Genomic DNA, 14,631 nt, shown 5'->3' on the forward strand with positions numbered 1-14,631 from the left:
CGCTAATAGGGTTGCTTCGCAAGACGAAAAAACCGCTAGACGAAGAGACTCGCGGAACGGATTATTTTCGTCTTGCGAGGCACCACTGTATCTTACTCTGTGGTCCTGTTGTCCTAAAAATGAACGTTCCTCACTCCCACCCCATGTTAAGTGACTGCTGTCAGTGGGATGGGAATGCACACCAGAATGTCTTCAGGACACAGGGTAAGATGTGCTAAATAAGGAGTGGAAGATTTAAGGCTTGAGGACTCTTCTTAATTATTTTTACTAGGTAGGTAAAGGTAAAGAGACCCCTGACCGTTAAGTCCAGTCATGGATGACTCTGGGGTTGCAGCGCTCATCTAGCTTTACTGGCCAAGGGAGCCGGCGTTTGACTGCAGACAGCTTCCGGTTCATGTGGCTAGCATGACTGAGCAGCCTCTGGAGCAACAGAACACCGAAACCAGAGCAGCACATGGAAACGCCGTTTACCTTCCTGCTGGAGCGGTACCTATTTATCTACTTGCATTTTGACATGCTTTCAAACTGCTAGGTTGGTAGGAGCAGGGACTAAACAATGAGAGCTCACCCCATCATGGGGATTCGAACCACTGACCTTCTGACCGTCAAGCCCTAGGCTCTGTGGTTTAACCCAGAGTGCCACCCACATTTACTAGGTAAGGTGAAGGTAAAGGTAAAGGTAAAGGACCTCTGGACAGTTAAGCCCAGTCAAAGGTGACTATGAGGTTGTGGCGCTCATCTCGCTTTCAGCCCAAGGCAGCCAACATTTGCCCATGGACAGCTTTCTGGGTGATGTGGCCAGTATGACTAAACCGCTTCTGGCGCAACGAAACACTGTGATGGAAACCAGAGCACCTGGAAATGCCGTTTACCTTCTCACCACAGCGGTACCTATTTATCTACTTGCACAGGCATGCTTTCGAACTGCTAGGTTGGCAGGAGCTTGGACAGAGCAACAGGAGCTCACTCCATTGTGGGGATTTGAACTGTCAACCTTCTGATCATCAAAACCAAGAGGCTCAGTGGTTTAGACCACAACACCACGGCAAGTTCCAATGCTAGCTCAAGAGGGCATCCACATGCTCAGTCCAGCACAAAAACCCAGCCTTGGTTTTCTCCAAAACTTTGTTTCAGCAACCTGTTTGCTTGCGGGGTGAGGAGGAATCTTTTAGTTGTTGCTTTTTTTGGACAAATTGTGAGTCAGAATTACTAGATGTTACAGAAATTAGAATTATTACTAGCTGTTACAGGAAGGGGGATGACGACAACAATATAACGTATTTTTCACACTATAAGACGCACCAGACCACAAGACGCACCTAGTTTTTGGAGGAGGAAAACAAGAAAAAAAATATTCTGCATCTCAGAAGCCACAACAGCAAGAGGGATCGCTGCGCAGTGAAAGCAGCAATCCCTCTTGCTGTTCTGGCTTCTGGGATAGCTGTGCAGCTTGCATTCGCTCCATAAGATGCACACACATTTCCCCTTACTTTTTAGGAGGGAAAAAGTGAGTCTTATAGAGCAAAAAATACGGTAGCAATGTTTTCTGCAGCAGCCCGGCCTTCCTCATAACATGTAATTTTCTGCCCTAATGAAGGACAGCAATGAAACACTTTAGTTTATTTACAAAAATTGTATACAACCCAAAGCAGTATAAGATAAGAAATGTGAATGCAGAAAAATTAAATTGTGCCTATAATATACCACATATGTAAAACCTGTATACCTCAAACTCTTGAGGTTTATATGTGAATCAAACATAAGTGAAACATATATCAGCATATCAAGTTGCCTTACACTGAGTCAGATATTGTCTCCATCTCATCAAGTGGCTCTAAATGGCAAAGGCTGCCCCTCGCATTTATGGTTGGAGGTCTTTCTTGAGAACTTTAACTGGAGGTGCCCAGGACTGAAGCTGGATTTTTTCCCCCTCTATCTGTAAAAGCTTTGCCTCTCCAATAAAGCCTCGCTAGAAATAGCATCAACAGCCAACAACCCAAACAAAGGAACAATAAATCAACTTCCCCAAAATGGATGGAATAGGTATGTTTCCTTTCCTTTCGAAGACAAGATATGATGCCATTTTTTCCTAGTCAAATTATGGTTCGAAAAGTTGGCTATCATTGACACAGGCAAACAAATCTAGCATGTGGTCTAGGATCTAAGAGTTGCTTAGGCAAGAGGCTTGAACTGAACTAAGCAAGCAGTATTTCTGAGTATCTCTTACTTCCCCAATGCTATGGTAGTCTAGTGCAAACTGCTTTTGCAACTCCCCTCAATTTGAAAAGCAGCTTCCCCTCTGTCATGAAGGTACTTCGGCTAGAAAAATCTGGCCTGGAAATCTCTTCGGAATAAGATGCATAGTTCTCTGGATTCTGGCCATATTCACACTTTTCAAAATATTACTACCAGAAACACCTTTTAACACAATTCACACCAGAAACTGGATTGCATGCTTGAACAAGTGGAAACACAGCCTCCAGGTCTATACAGTGGTATCTCGGGTTAAGTACTTAATTCGTTCCGGAGGTCCGTACTTAACCTGAAACTGTTCTTAACCTGAACACCACTTTAGCTAATGGGGCCTCCTGCTGCTGCCGCACCGTGGGAGCACGATTTCTGTTCTCATCCTGAAGCAAAGTTCTTAACCCGAGGTACTATTTCTGGGTTAGCAGAGTATGTAACCTGAAGCATATGTAACCTGAAGCGTATGTAACCTGAGGTACCACTGTACTGAGTTGTAATTCTCTCACAACATGCCATGAGTAGAAACCAGTTTGACAACACATTATTTTCAACTAGAAGGATGAAGACTTTATTTATTTAATATTTTTTACCAGCAGAAAACCGAGAAAAATCATCAACTCCTTGGAAAAAGCTGCAGAGCATGATCTCTCTTGCATCTTTCAAAAGCTCCAGCTGTGTTTTGGAAATCAGAACTATTTCGCTAAATCAAACAAGCTCATTAGCCATTGGTGAGACCTTTCCCCAGATTTCACACCTCCTTTGTAGTAAATAGATATGTCAACAGTAACATGCTAGCCTTCCTCTTTAGTCCAACTGCAGAACAAAAGATTCCATTCAATCTCCCCTTTCTTCTAGTCGAACAAAACATTTAAAGGTCATCAGTTGTGGTCTGAAGGGTGACTCTGAACAACCAAAAGTGCTTGGATACAAGGGGAACCAGATAGAGAGATTCAGAGCATATCTACATTACAGATCTAAACTGGTAATTGTTTTCTTCCCCAGGGGAAAAACAAACAAACATGTAAACCCCTGGAATTACAAAATGAGGTTCCAATGTTTTGGTTTGTTCGTTGGGGGAAAGCCATGACAGTTAAGCTGGTAAAAACCTAATCTAAAGGTCTGTAGTGTAGATCCGCTCTTAGCGAAAGCAGCCTACATTTTCAGACGTTTAAATGGCTGTAAATTCAAGGACCAATGTAGTAAAAACGTCTTCGGTGGGTGGCTTTTTTGGTTACCCATGCAAGATGTTCTCGGAGTAATTAAAATAACAATCCTTTGAAAAACACACACGCACACACAACCCATTTGGAGAGCAGTTAAAAAGCTGTTCACTTGGAAGTGCTCCTCTTAGAAATGCCCAACATTAGTCTCTTGCCACAACTCAATATTGAGATCAGCCGGTATATTTCCTTGCCACCATTATACTCTGATTCAAGAATCGTTGGGGAACACAGGAAGTAGCCACCTACTGAGTCAACCATTGGACCCTCTTACTCTGTATTGTTGCAGGGGTCAGCAAACTTTATCAGCAGGGGGCCAGTCCACTGCCCCTCAGACCTTGTGGGGGGCCGGACTATATTTTTTGGGGGGGGGGGGAATGAACGAATTCCTATGCCCCACAAATAACCCAGAGATGCATTTTAATTAAAGGGACACATTCTACTCATGTAAAAAAACGCTGATTCCCGGACCGTCCGCGGGCTGGATTTAGAAGGTGATTGGGCCAGATCCAGCCCCCGGGCCTTAGTTTGCCTACCCATGGTTTATAGTGACTGGCAGAAACTGTCTATGGTTCCTGCCAGGAGTCTCTCCAGCCCTACTTTAGGATGCTGAGGAATGAACCCAGGACCTTCTGTCTGCAAAGCATTTGTTCTGCCAACGAGCTATCGTCCTTTAGGATAGCCTCACCAAATGTACATCAAATATTTACACATTAAAAAAACAACACCATGTCCCCTAAAAATATAATGTGTGAATGAGATAAAATGAATGCATCACATAGGCACAATTGAATCAGACAGGTGGGAGGACTCAGGTGTTCTGCCATATGACCTGTGGAAGATTTGAAGTTCTGTTTGTCCACCATGGAGCCCGGATTGTGGCAGTATGGTACTTGCTTTCTTCAGATCTATAGCCAACCTATTACCATTCCAGAGGTTGTTTATTTATTTTAAAGGACCTGAACAATGCGTGAGAAGATTGTTACATTTCAGGATATACAGTGGTACCTCGGGTTAAGTACTTAATTCATTCCAGAGGTCCGTTCTTAACCTGAAACTGTTCTTAACCTGAAGCACCACTTTAGCTAATGGGGTCTCCAGCTGCCGCCATGCCACCGGAGCACGATTTCTGTTCTCATGCTGAAGCAAAGTTCTTAACCTGAAGCACTATTTCTGGGTTAGCAGAGTCTGTAACCTGAAGCGTATGTAACCTGAAGCGTATGTAACCCGAGGCACCATTGTATTGGGGGAGAGGGTGATGATAAAAGAAGAGGTTCTTTAGCATTCAGACTTCAGAGAAGATTTAAGTTTGAAATTCTGGAGGAGAAACAAGCCGGTGAAATATGTGCTGAGCTTTCCCTCACCACGCTTATGAATGATGCGTCTGAACACACAAGGCCACAAAGGGCTCCGGCGAGACAGGGAGAGGAGAGGGAGGAGATGGAGGCTGACGTGTCCCCTGCAAAGATATCGATCTGCTGACTCTTTCCTATTAACCATTACAGAGACATGGGCAGACAGTAATTAAAATGACTTACACACTGGGCTGGTTTCAAACTCAAATCTTCGGCTGAAGCTGCCATACCCTGCTGCGGTCCGTGCTCGGATCTGGAAGACATATGCTGAAGCAGGTTTCAGTCCATCTGCGGTAATTTTCGTTTCCTTGGATTTGATGATAGTGTAGCTGGTCTCTTGATCCTTTTTGGTGCACGCACGCATGAATACACACACCCGCACACACACACACACACAGACATAGAAAGGGAAATCTTATAAATAGCAGGCACAAGCTTGGTGGCTATTACTATACAGCAGAAACGCTAGGCTGCTGTCAACACAATGTCTGCAATCTCTTAACCACACTTAAAAGACTGAGAGCAAGCTGCGCGCTCGCTGTCTCCCGTCCTCTCTGAGTGTGAAACATGGTGTAAAGTCGCATCTGCTAAAGGTTTATGCTTTTGTTGGTGTACTTTCACCAGAGTCTGTAATCTAGCTTCAAGCCCTGGTTAAGAATCAATTCAGTCTAACATGAACCTTGATTCTAGATTCAGGTAGGCAGCCGTGTTGGTCTGACGCAGTCGAAATATATATAAAAATAAAATTAAAAAATTGTCCAGTAGCACCTTAGAGACCAACTAAGTTTGTTCTTGGTAAGCGGATTCTCCGTCATAGAGAGCACATGTTGCGGTGGGAGCAACGATGACATCCCCTGTTGCTGGGCGGGTTAGTTTGGATGGCCACGAATTTGATTGGACACCTTCCATTGTTGCTGGGGAAAATTTATTGTTGCAATTTTATTTGATTGATGGGGGTGCTATATATGTTCCCTGTGCGCAGCGTTGAGCTTCCTCTTTTCGCTGCACACATCGGATTACCTGCCCACCCTCTCTTTATTTAGGGTTTGTTCGCGCTGACCTTGCGATGCCTGTCATGGGGCCATCTGCTTTGGGGCAGGGGCCTGGTAGGAATTTTACCATTTGGCTGATTGGCTGGTGCCATTTGGGTTTTGCCTACTGTGTAGCAAATTGTCACAACTTGTAAGGTTGCGGTTAAGCATTGGTTAATTTTTGGTTGATAGAGGGGATGTGGTTGGCTGTGCCTGCCCCTCCAATGCTGCTGCTGCAAGGGTATTCCGGTAAAGGAATCCAGGGGCTCGCTATGCTTTTGTCTGAATCCCTGGCAAAGGGCTAGGGCCACGGAAGAGCCCTTGGGAGCATTTGGGGAGAGGGGAGAGCCTGGCGCCCAGCTTTTTCTCTCCCCAAAATTGTTTACCCCTACTGACTTCCGCAGACTTGTGGTTGTCAGTTCTGTTCCTACCTCCAAGTGGGAACACATAGTCACTAACCAATGCCTAAGCAACCACTCACTGTAATTCAATAAAGTTGTTGCCAAAATTATGCCAAAAACCAAAACAAAAGATGTGTGAACTGTGTTTTTATTCGGGGGTGTCTTGGGGGTCCTCGACACGCAATAAGCTTTTGTGTGCATGAAGAAGTGTGCATGCACACAAAAGCTTATACCAAGAATGAACTTTGATGCACACATTTAACCCCAAACCATGGAAGGGGGGAAATGAAGAAAGTGAGTCTGAAGTTGATCTCTCAACTCTGGATAAAAGGTTAGGAGCATCACACCTGCGGCACTCCATATATGAAGGGGAGTAAATGAACACTCAGTTTTATATTTAACAGATGTGAGAATGGTAGCGTTGGAAGAGGGCTTGAAGGCCAGCTATTGCAACACCATATTTAAGGCAAGATGCAACAGCATCTTTGGCCGGTAGCTATCAAGTCTGAAGTGAAGGAGAGCCCACCACGTTGTGAGGCAGTCTGTTCACTTGTCAAATGAGGTTGTACCATTAAAAAGGAAAGTTTCTTCTGTGTTGAGCTGAAATGTGCTTCCCTGCAGTTGCTTCTGATCAGGGCCAGATTTATGTTGGATGAAGGCCTCAGCTCCTGAAGGTAATGGGGCCCTTTATATGTTCAGCTGTCCTTTGTCAACAACAAATTGCCGCTTTTTTGTGTGTTGAATATATGCTATATGGTCATTTATGGAACTAATAGGTATCTAAAGCCACTCGCCCATAATAAGATATGTATTTTATCATAGTGATTGTTGAACTGAAATACAATTAAGAAGAAGTATATTAATAGTGAAATGCAATTAAGAAGAAGTATATTAACAGTGAAATACAATTAAGAAGAAGTATGTTAATAGTGAGATACTTATTAAGCTCTAACTGTATGTAGGTTTTATTTTATTTGTTACCTATCTTATATTTTGGAAATGTACATCCAGGTTTTTTGTTCCTTTGAATTTTTTGGGGGCCCCAAGAGAGTGGAGCCCTAAGCTATAGCTTGTTTAGCTTATATGTAAATCTGGCACCGCTTCTGACCTTTTCCTCTGAAGCAACAAAGTGTGTTCCATTTTCTGTGGGACAAATCTTTAGATATCTTAAGGCTGCTATCACGTCTCCCCTTAACTTTCTATTCTCCACGCCATAATATGCTCAGATCTTTTAAGTGTTCCTTGTAGGTCTTGGTTTCTCGTGCTGGGTCATGTTCAACTTGACATCAAGATCCTTCATCACCTTGGTCTCTCCTTAAAGTGTGGCACCCAGAAGTGGCCGTAACAGAACTAGGTGGGGCAGAATGAAGCCACAGCCCTCTGCAGGAGCTCAGAGCTAAATTGGGGCCCTGCCCCAATGTCCTCACATATACCCCCTCCACGTCAGACCTGCCCCTGGGGTCCTCTAAGTTGTCTGAACGTGATTAGAAGCCTCCTTGTGATAATTCAGGGTTCCCCAATACAGGGAGGCATCTAAGCATGTTCAGTTGGAACATGGTTGCAAACCCCATTCAGACACGTCTGCACAGCGCATGAAGATCAGGGGTGGAATGAACACAGGTGAGAACGGGGCTTGTGAGTGCACCTCTGTAGCTCAGCCCTCACATGTAGAAACTGAACACCTTACTTCTCGTGATGTTGACATGATGTGCCCAGTAATGCCTAACATGGCATTTGCTATTTTAGCAGCTGCTTCATGTTCAACCTCTGGTGAATTAAGACACTTGGATCCTATTCACATTTACTTTACTGCAGCCAAATTATTGAAAGGATATGTATTTTAAAATATAGATAGGGGCCTCATTTAATAAGAACCTGCAGCTATGAAACTTTTCTAAGCAGTCAAAAGGGATTGTTTGGCTGAAACATGTCTGTCAAATTAAATTTTAATATGGAATCATCTCCCTTTCTATATGTCTTTATATTCGAAATAAGAGTTAGGTTTTAAAGCTGTACGTTTGTATAATATGGGCTGCTTTGCTAATTTGATGAGACTTGAGAGGTTGCAATTACAGTAGGATTTTGTGAAATCAAAGCTTGTCGTTGAATTTTAACAGCACAGTAAAATAATACAAGTGCATTTTGCCCTTCATAGAAAATAATCACTTTAGGGTTTATTATCACAATGTGACACAAGGGTTTCTGGACAGTATATCCTCACATTGCAGTTGGTGGAGGGCATGTTTAAGTGCTCCCCCATGTATAACACACACACACACATACACACACACACACACACACACACACACACACTTCCATAGGCAAAAAACCTTGATTGACTTTTTCTCCTCTTTTTTTGCCTGGGGGAGCATCCAACCATTTGCAATGTTGTAGTAGACTTCACTTGCTTTGAGGACTGGGAAGGGATAGAAAGCAGACTGGGGAGGGCAAGGCAAGGCACAAGACTTCCTTTTCTGCCGACGAGAGTTTTTCTTTCACCAATCCTTCCCAAAAGCCCAATCTAGGCCTTTTCTTGTATTGTATCTATCGCAGTTCTAAAATTAAATGCACCCAACTGAGTGAAAAGCTACAAGGCCAATTGTGTGGGTGTCTTCCACCCTCAAACCAGGCATGGCCAAACTTGGCCCTCCAGCTGTTTTGGGACTACAACTCCCATCACCCCTAGCTAACAGGACCAGTGGTCAGGGATGATGGGAACTGTAGTCCCAAAACAGCTGGAGGGCCAAGTTTGGCCATGCCTGCTGGGTCTAAGCAATGGAAATGTAGGAAGATTCTGCACTGATCCACCCAGTAATATGGTGCCCAGGGTGAGGACAAAAATTCCCCCAGCTTGATGCCCTCTGCAGGGGAACTGCCTGCCCCACCTTAAATATTTCACTGCTTCCCAACAGCACGAAGTCACAAAACAAGGAAGCAGCATGAACAGTAACAGGAATTAAGACTGAACTGCAATCCTACTGCTGTTTCGAGTAGGCTGTTTTGTGTGTGTGTGTGTGTGTGTGTGTGTGTGTGTGAATGTGTGTGAAAGATCATTTATATTAACTATCAAGCCTAATGGATGTAATAAAAACAAAATGAAGTATGCAGGTTTTATTTCACTAAATTTAAATGACTTTGCTTTGCACGCGCGCCCCACCCCGCTCACCAGAAAGGCAATTCAAGTACGTCATCTTGATTCTGCACGTTGTATGTGAGCAAGTATATGATCATATTAATTTATTCAAAGCGTTTGCTCAGTAGCTCTTATCAGTGTGCTTTATAAGACGTTATTATGAAGGAAAACAGGCTTACTCTTCCCTCAGAAGAACAAAGAAATTAATCCTGAAGCCCTAAATCTGCTTGCGTGCTTTCCACAGGTTTGCCAACAGGATGCTGAACTTGATGGGACATTGGCGTGATCCAGCAAGCTCTTTTGTGTTCTTAAGTTGTGAAGCCTTCCGTTCTCAACGGCAGTTGCCCACATCATAATATTAGCAGGTGTTTGCAATGGATTTAGCCTATGCATTTTATCTGTATGTTGTTCCCTCAAGCCTGTCAGCCTCTTCTGTCCCCACCTGCTGCCAAGAGAACCCATTTCTGACTCTCCCCGTCCCTTCCACCTTTTTTCTCTGACAACCACCACTGTCTGCACACAAATGCTGTTTAGTGCTTTTTCCTAGCTGTCTGAACAGAGTTCAGAAACAAAAACAACAGAAGACGGAAGAGTATTCCTGACATACTAGCGATGCTCAAGGAAAAAGAGGAGGTAATTCAGAGCCCCCAGATCTATGGGAAACTACTTCCCTGTCAAGAATTATCAGGATTTCAGGCTGTGGAGCAATGGGTGAACTCCTAAATAGCATGGCTGAGTTCTTGACTTTTTTGTCCTCCATTTTGGCGTGAAGCTACCTGGGGTTGGGGGTCAGAGTCTGCTTGCTTCACTTGATCTCTCCTCAGTCCTTCATTTATTATTTCATGTTAGTCTAACCCTCGTTTTGATTTTTAATGCACCACAATTCAACACCGAGTCACTTGTAGTTAAACTAGTTTGAGAACAATATTTTCTTCCCAAGGAAACCAAGGGACTGTAGCTCTGGCTCTGTGTGGTGAAGGGGGCAGCTTAGGGATCTCTAAAAGAGAAGTCTCAGCATTGCGGCCGGCCCACCCATGAGGCAAGGTGAAGCAACTGCCTCAGGTGGCACGATCCACAGGAACTGAAGATCCTGATGTAGATCTGTATTCCTCTCCTTGTTCTTGATATAGATCTTCACTCACCCCTTCTTTCCTGGGAGGGAGGGAAACACCATTTTGTGGTTTGCCTCAGATGCCAAAATGTCTTGGGCCAGCCCAGCACCTTCACCAAACTACAATTCCCATGTTGTGGGGTTTTTTTTTGTTAATTTCAGGGGAAAGGAGAACAGCGAAAGTGGTATGAAGTAACTGACTTGGTGTTTTGAAACTAAAATACTTGGACAAAGTAAATTCTAGAAGAGCCCAAATCATAGCTGTCAACGTTTTCCTTTTTTTAAAGGAAATTCCCTTATTCCAAAAAGGATTCCTCGTAAGAAAAGGGAAAAGTTGACAGCTATGGCCCAAATGTCAACGCAGAACTGCTATGCAGTAGGACAGTGTCTCGGAGACCGAGCTACGAAGTTCCTTCAGTCTGATGTAGCTAATTGTACTCTAGGCTTATTAAGATTATATTACAAATTCATCTATGTGAAGGATGTTGAACATTTAAATGTGTCTAATAATAATAACAACAACTGTATGACATTTTGGAAAAGCAACAAGAATATGATCTACTGTATATCCCTCAATCATAGTTAATCAAGCTGCATTCCTGTACACACTTACCTAGGAGTAAGTTGGTGGGGCTTAATTCTGAGCAGACATGTACAGGATTGCACTGTCAGTTTCTTAATTTTAGTGAAATAAAACCGGACATGAAACTAACAAGAAACCTTAATGTATTTGTTCAACAGAAGCAATGCACTAAGGAAAATAAGTATGCGCACAAACGCACACACACATCAAGGCTTCCTAATCAGTCACAGTATAATTAATTTGACATGGAGTTACAAACAAAAATTACTCCATCCCTTTTGAAGAGATACGATAATTCTAACCGAGCAGAGAAAGGCAGAAATCAAAGATAGTTAGAACAGTGTTGCAATCGGACAATCACACCTTTTCAAAATATTTGATTTCATACTCCAGGATGATGCCATTGGGTCGATCTGGCTCCTGCCAAGAGAGTGAGATGCTATTTTTGCCGACTTTCCCTTTTTTCACATTTGTGATTGGAGATGGTGCTGCGGAACAGGAGAAGAAATCAAAACAGAGTCAGAATAATTACTAGTTTGGATGAAGAAAAAGAAACCTCACCCTAATGCTGCGCAGCTTTAGAGCTTGTCAAAGTAGATAACAGCTCTTTGTTGTAAGCCGTCTATCAATCCCCGAGCGATAAATGAGTCAGAGTTTAAGAGAAGAATTTCTGCATTTTTCGCCTGGTAGAGAAACTTCTCCCGTACAAACATAACATTTCCCAGTCTCTTAACCGCAGAGCGTAATGCTGGTTTCCTAAGAAGAGCAGCTCTGCTGGATCAGACCAAGCTTATCATTGCTACCTTCTGCCCCACCACCAAGCTCCCCACAGAGCCTCGTAGGAGTCAGGGTGCTCCTCAAAGCATTGCTGCTTGGCTTCTCCACCTGGGAGAACCAGAACGCCTCCCTCTAGTTAAGGCATGTCCGAAGTCCCCTTTGGGGGCCTAATCCGGCCCGCCGGTCAGTTTAATCCGGCCCCTATGGCAGTTTATTCCCTGGGGTAAAATCCTAAAAAAAACCTCAATGACCTTCAATCCTAATAAAAGCTCAACAACTTCAACCCTAAAAAAGCCAATGCCAACCCTAAATAAAGTTCAACAACTTTGGGGTAAAATCGTAAAAAAGCTCAACAACTTCAATCCTAAATTGAAACGACATCAAATCTGGCCCTCTTTGAAAAAAGTTTGGACACCACTGCTCTAGTTGGTGACAAAAGAATAATCACCATGTGAAAATAAAGCCTATCAGAGTAGGGCGAGTTGAATTTTTCAACTCTCAAGTTCCCAAAATGAGGGGTGCTAAAAAGTTGTGACATGGTTTGGGAACTCTAAAGATATTTTGGTTAAATTAATTTACTGTACTTTTCCATGTATAAGACTAGGTTTTTTTATTTTAAAATTATGTTCAAAACTGAGGGTCGTCTTATACACGGATACAATCTCCCCTCATTTTCTCAATTTGGAGTTCCTCCAAATAGAGGGTGTCTTATTCATGGGGGCTTGTTATACACAGAAAAATACGGTAATTTAGTTTTGCTTGGTAAGTAAAAGGTGTGTAAAATTGCACAGAAATCATTAAAAATGATTGCAGTTATATCGTATATTAAAAATTATCATTACTTACTTATGTATTATTATTTAGCATTACCTGACATTTTCAGAAGGTTAAAATTAAAATTATTTGGTTTTCCGAAAGCAATTTCTGTGCTTCTTCATCAAACGTAGACTTATCAAGTGAAACATTGTCCAATAAAAAAAAAAAAACAGAATTGAATTCCTCACACCCCAAAACATATTTTAAGACCACCTCACTGAAGAAATTTGCAAAATTAAGTTTCACCAACTAAGATGACACGTTCTCCTACCAGAGGAAAAAAACCAAACTCCTACTAAATGATAGAAATGGGTCCAGAGAGAAAGCTGGCTCTAATTGTAGCCTGTCTGGAATTGCTGATGTTGACTAGAGATCCCAAAAGCACAACAGGGCAAGCCACAAAACTCTCTCTGAAAAGCGGGCTATTGAATGAATGAATATGGAAAGGTCCAGATCTGCTTCTAATTTTCATTTTCAGCTACATAAGCAGAAATCACCTAGCTTTAAAAATCCATTCTTGTTTCCATGGCTGTCCAGCAGCTTCTGGAAGCAGAATGGCGGTTGAAACTATAAGCTGTCAATTTTGGCAGCACACCAAGCCATAGTTAGCACAAAGCATGGTTTCTGATTTTTGGTTTGCTGGCCAATTGCAAACCAAGGTTCGCCAATCCATATATCGCACTATAACATAATTCAGCTTTCTTAATCATAGTTTGGTGTGATGTCTGAAGTGAGCCATGATGATATTCTTCTCCTTTTTAAACAACAATTACACAGTGGTCAGATTAAAAAACCCCCCAAAAAACCACATCTAGTTCTATGCTACCAAAGGTCTTAGTCTTTCAAATGTTAGGCTCTGTGCTGCATGACAAACTAATTATAAAACTGTGTTAAAAATGTCTAAGTCATTGGACACCTCAAATAACTATTCAGATAGCAGCCACAACACATTTCCCCCCATTCTTCCTTATGCATTATTCTGGAGTGTTAACTCACTAAAATCCCACTTTGGTGATTTTTTTTTTTTAAAAAAGGAGTCTACTTTGCAATGCTATTAACCTTTGTGGAGTTAGCGTTTTCAGAGGCCTGAATTTCCGACTGCACCGATCACTAACATGTTCATGAGTTGCTATGTAAAATGCTGTGCTCAACTTTGGGGAAGGAGGCAGGGGAAGAGATAAGAGAAATGGGTAACCCTACACCTAGAGTACTTTAGAAAGGCAGTAACTGTATCCTTTTAGAATCTTCCTCAAAAGAAGTGTTAAGTATAACTGCAAGATAAGGACCAATTAAGCATGTTCAATCGATCTTTGTGGTTCAGGCACGAAACCATAGCTACTTTGCATCCTCCATACATCTAAATTGCAAAACTCTGAAGTGAAGGAAGAAGGTATGCATCTTTTAGCTTTCTTTGTCAAACAAAACGTAATACAATCTCTGCAATCAGACAAAGTCTGCAATCATTCTATTTTAAAAGCTGGAAATGAGATACCATGCAATATGATCACAGGGGAAAAGGACTGCTGTAAAAAAAACCAAAAAAACCCCAGTATTTTAAAGGTCATTGGTACTACAAGGACAATATCCTCTGAATAAGTGGGAACCAAATTAGTGAACCATTTGATTTATTTTCTTTGCACCCTGTCCTTAAACAGGTTCCCAAGACGGTTTACAAAAAGTTAAAATTACTATAAACAAAAACATTCAGATGAGAAGATTTAAACTCTAAAGTATTACAAAAAAACAGTGTAGTAGAAGCAAAACGGTTTTCGAAAAGTCATGAAAAGAACATGTTGCTACTTTTGTAAAGAGAGGCAGGCTAAGGGAACATCTTTAATCCTGAATATTCAGAGAAACTTGCACATCTATGTTAACTATTCTAAACTGAAGTTTCAAAGCAGGATGCTTGTTCATGAATAGAACTGTCCACACGGCTTTATGTAAAACCAAATTTGAA

General features: G+C 42.3%; 1 protein-coding gene across 9 annotated transcripts in view; it reads right to left on the minus strand.

Moving 5' to 3' along the window:
- The window catches only part of EPHA5 (EPH receptor A5), a 253,669-nt gene that overhangs the window by 49,397 nt on the left and 189,641 nt on the right, over window positions 1–14,631 (minus strand). For 6 of the 9 annotated variants that reach the window (XM_083473138.1, XM_083473133.1, XM_083473132.1 and 3 more), the window contains 2 exons: window positions 11,445–11,569; window positions 5,006–5,165 (listed from right to left, as the gene is read on the minus strand). The exons of the other annotated variants lie outside the window; for them this stretch is intronic. In XM_083473138.1, coding sequence (XP_083329264.1) covers window positions 5,006–5,165; window positions 11,445–11,569 — 285 coding nt within the window. The remainder of the gene's footprint in view (window positions 1–5,005; window positions 5,166–11,444; window positions 11,570–14,631) is intronic. 9 annotated transcript variants of the gene reach the window in all.

Source organism: Podarcis liolepis (assembly GCF_965112155.1).
Source record: "Podarcis liolepis genome assembly, chromosome: 13".
NCBI classification, from domain to species: domain Eukaryota; kingdom Metazoa; phylum Chordata; class Lepidosauria; order Squamata; family Lacertidae; genus Podarcis; species Podarcis liolepis.